Source organism: Vicia villosa, linkage group LG4 (assembly GCF_029867415.1).
Source record: "Vicia villosa cultivar HV-30 ecotype Madison, WI linkage group LG4, Vvil1.0, whole genome shotgun sequence".
Taxonomy (NCBI): Eukaryota; Viridiplantae; Streptophyta; class Magnoliopsida; order Fabales; family Fabaceae; genus Vicia; species Vicia villosa.
This window is the reverse complement of record NC_081183.1, coordinates 73,642,569-73,645,884: the sequence shown is the minus strand read 5'-3', so window position 1 is coordinate 73,645,884 and position 3,316 is coordinate 73,642,569. Positions and strand designations below refer to the sequence as shown.

General features: G+C 32.1%; 1 protein-coding gene across 1 annotated transcript; it reads right to left on the bottom strand.

The window, feature by feature from the left end:
* Window positions 1–334: 334 nt before the first annotated feature.
* Window positions 335–2,279, bottom strand: LOC131599249 (polygalacturonase-like). Its single transcript, XM_058871673.1, has 4 exons — window positions 2,112–2,279; window positions 1,671–1,997; window positions 990–1,508; window positions 335–915 (listed from the first exon to the last, which is right to left on the bottom strand). The coding sequence occupies exons 1-4, from the start codon at window positions 2,238–2,240 to the stop codon at window positions 508–510; spliced, it is 1,383 nt and encodes a 460-aa protein (XP_058727656.1). The 5' UTR covers window positions 2,241–2,279; the 3' UTR covers window positions 335–507.
* Window positions 2,280–3,316: the final 1,037 nt, after the last annotated feature.

Genomic DNA, 3,316 nt, shown 5'->3' with positions numbered 1-3,316 from the left:
TTAAAAAATCCTAAGTCACGCAATACCCAGTTCATACTTCATACACGCCTTAGATATTTTCCAAAGTATTACAGAATGCTCTATCCCTTCTATTCCCCTCTATTCCCCTTGGTGTTATTAAGTTATATAGTATTTTGTTTCTTTCATCCTTTCTATCCCTTTAGAAATTTATCTTTTTGGATAAAAGTTTTCATTGGCATGATGTTATTTTACTTTAGTAATTAGTTATGGTTAAAGTATCTAGTCAATCCTATTATATTTTAGGGTTCACCTAAAATTTCTGTTTATTTGAGCACTATACAACCTAGTACATTTCATAGCTTTTCAGGAAACATTCTAAAATATAAATAGTATATTGAACAATTTATTTTAACTCGCTGATTACACAAACTATGTGAAATTTATTTTTAATTAGAAAGAATAAATATACATGAAAATAGTTTTAATACACATGTGTATTCCTATAGGACTATACTACTGCATCCTCGCATTAAGGGGATGGTTTGTCTAATTGTCGTCTTCCTTTTCTCCTTTTTGTTCTTTTTGTTCTTTTTGTTCTTTTTCTTCTTTAGGAGATGACTTTTTAGGAGATGAAGTTGCTGAATCTGACGCTGGAGAAGATGAAGGCGAAGCTGAATCTGAAGCCGGTGAAGCTAAAGGTGATGCTGAAGCTGAAGCTGATGCTGAACCTGAACCTGAAGCTCCACAAATAGGAGCTTTTCCTGTAACTATGGGTTTGACATTAGAACATTTAGCTACTGCAGGTGCTCCATTGAATGTGAGATCAACATTATTTAACTCCACGCCATCGCATGGTACACCACTACTACAAATAATAATCACTCCTTCTGATGTTCCAGATGTGCCCTTAATGTTCTTGAATGTAACCTTGCTTAGCTTTATTTGTGATGGATTCTAAATCATATAAAATGTTAGTTATATACATTAAAGCGTAATACTAAACAAATAAAGATGCGAGTGATTATTACCTTTTTTGAACATTGGTTCCATGGACAATACTCTTGGTCAACGATGACGGGGTTCATGACATTATTCATGGTAATATCTTCAAAATGCATATCAGTAACAGTAATTTTTCCCGGTGTATCAGGCCAAGTCTTAATCCTCACACCATTTTCAGTTTCCGTGAGAGTACAATTCTTAACTATAAAACCTGCTACATTCTCTTCATTTGGATACTTTCCAAGGCTTCCAACACTTATACCATGTCCTGGTCCACAATTCACATTTTCAACCCTTACATTTTGGCTACCATCACCCAATGATACGCAATCATCTCCAGTTCCAATATTGGTATTAATAATAGTAACACCATTTGATCTTCCCATGTGGATTCCATCAGTATTCGGACTTTCATCAGGGGCTATAATTTTGATGGCATCAAATGTGATATTGTTACACCCCAAAACCATAAAATGAAAATACTTGCTATCCTTAGATGTAACACCGGTGACCATGGTATTGTTGCAGTAAGCAAAATACAAACTCTGTTGGAATTCAACCAAAAAACATAATTATAATTCTTTTTTGTTGGAATTCAACCAAAAAACTTAATGATAATGCTTTTTTGTTTGAATTCAACCTAAAAACTTAATTATGAGTAATATTTTTCATTATTGAATATAATCATTTGGGTGATTAATACTTACAATTGCACGTTTATTGGAACCTTTTCCATGAGATTTATCTTTCCAAGCAACTGAAGCACCTTTCCATGCAGCTGCACCTTGACCATCAAAAACTCCTTTCCCTGATATCGTAAGGGAGTCTATATCATCAAACCGGATCCATTGTTCAGCTCCTTTAAGATCAGCATTGTTCCCAGGTGCTTGAATTGTGCCATCCACTTGAACTTCTACAGGAGCCTTACAAGGACCTTTAACTTCTAATAAACCCATCTTGTATGTACCAGCCGGAATCACAATTTTGGCAGCAGTTGTTGATGCACATGCTTCATTCCATGCAGTCGTGAAGGCCTTATGAAAGGAAAATTTATTAGAAGTTAAATTTTTCTCATTTTCAAATCAACAAGAATAATTATTAGAAACTAATTATTTTCTCAATGTAAATTCAACAAGAATAATTATTACCTGGGTAATATCAGCATTTGGTTTTCCACCAAATTTAGATATTTCAAAGACTCCAGATTGAGCTGCAACAAAGTCTGCTAGCAAATATAGGAATGAAATAATTATGCCAATTCTCATGTTCTTCATCATATCTTCTTTGATTATTATTATTATATACTTTTACTTCTCTTGAATGATTGTGTTATTTCAAAGTAAGGTGGAACACTATATATACTTGAATGTCGAAGGTTCATTACCATGAACAAGGCAAACAAACTATTGTCTAAATATGTCTCTTTCCTTTTTTATTTCTTTGGTTCTTTCCTGTGTTTATTAATAACAACCATTTTTCATCTCATATAGATAACAAGATTACTATACTTATCTTTGACTTTAACATTACCATTTTACTCTCACTTTCTAAATATAAGATTATGGATACTAATTATATTACTGTCTTGCTATTCAAATAAATTATAATACTTTTTAATTTGTAAACAATTATTTGTTAGTAATTTTTCAAGATTAACCTTTATAATGAAAAATAATTTATATATCCATTGTGGTATTTTTTTTACTAATTAAAATAAAACATAAAAAATTATAAGTATTTTGGTAAAAATATCATTAAGTAATAACGTTGCAAATTTATAAGTTTTCCTTTAAAAGGAGAAACACATAAAATTTCATGGTTTGGTTCTTGAACCTATTAACAGATATTAGTGTATGATGATGTTCTGTTTGGTTTGAATGGTTTTTGGATATGTTTATATTAATATTTTTAATTTTATAAAAAGTTAATTGAGTTTAGACGAAATAGTCTTATGGGGCTCCTAATGCGGTCAGGCGTGTGCTTTTAAAATCCTGTGTCTCGCGGAGGAAATATTGAGATTAATCTATTGATTAACTTAACTCTGAAAGCAAGAGCCACCACCAAACTTTGTTTTTTCCGTAGGAAATGGAAAATATCGATAAAATCCAACAAAAGAAAAAATCTAGGTACAACGATTGGTAATGCAATAGGAAGGTGCAGAGGTTCCAAAGATCAAGATTACGCAATTGATTAATGATTGGTTCTTTCTGTAGCGGCCGGCCTAAAATATTCGTACCTCGAAGGGTGTGAAAAGAACAGAGTTGCCACCAAATATTATTTATTCCAAAGAGGAAAGGGAAAATATTGATAAAACCCACAAATAAAAAGAAAATGGATAAGATGGTCATCGCAA

What these genes read in the sequence shown, in the direction of transcription:
- LOC131599249 (XM_058871673.1), bottom strand. Translation starts at nt 2,240, where the DNA reads ATGATGAAGAACATGAGAATTGGCATAATTATTTCATTCCTATATTTG. An exon ending in GTTCCAATAAACGTGCAATT is followed by an intron (nt 1,509 to 1,670) that starts GTAAGTATTAAT and finishes GAATTCCAACAG; the next exon opens with AGTTTGTATTTTGCTTACTG. An exon ending in GGAACCAATGTTCAAAAAAG is followed by an intron (nt 916 to 989) that starts GTAATAATCACT and finishes TATATGATTTAG; the next exon opens with AATCCATCACAAATAAAGCT.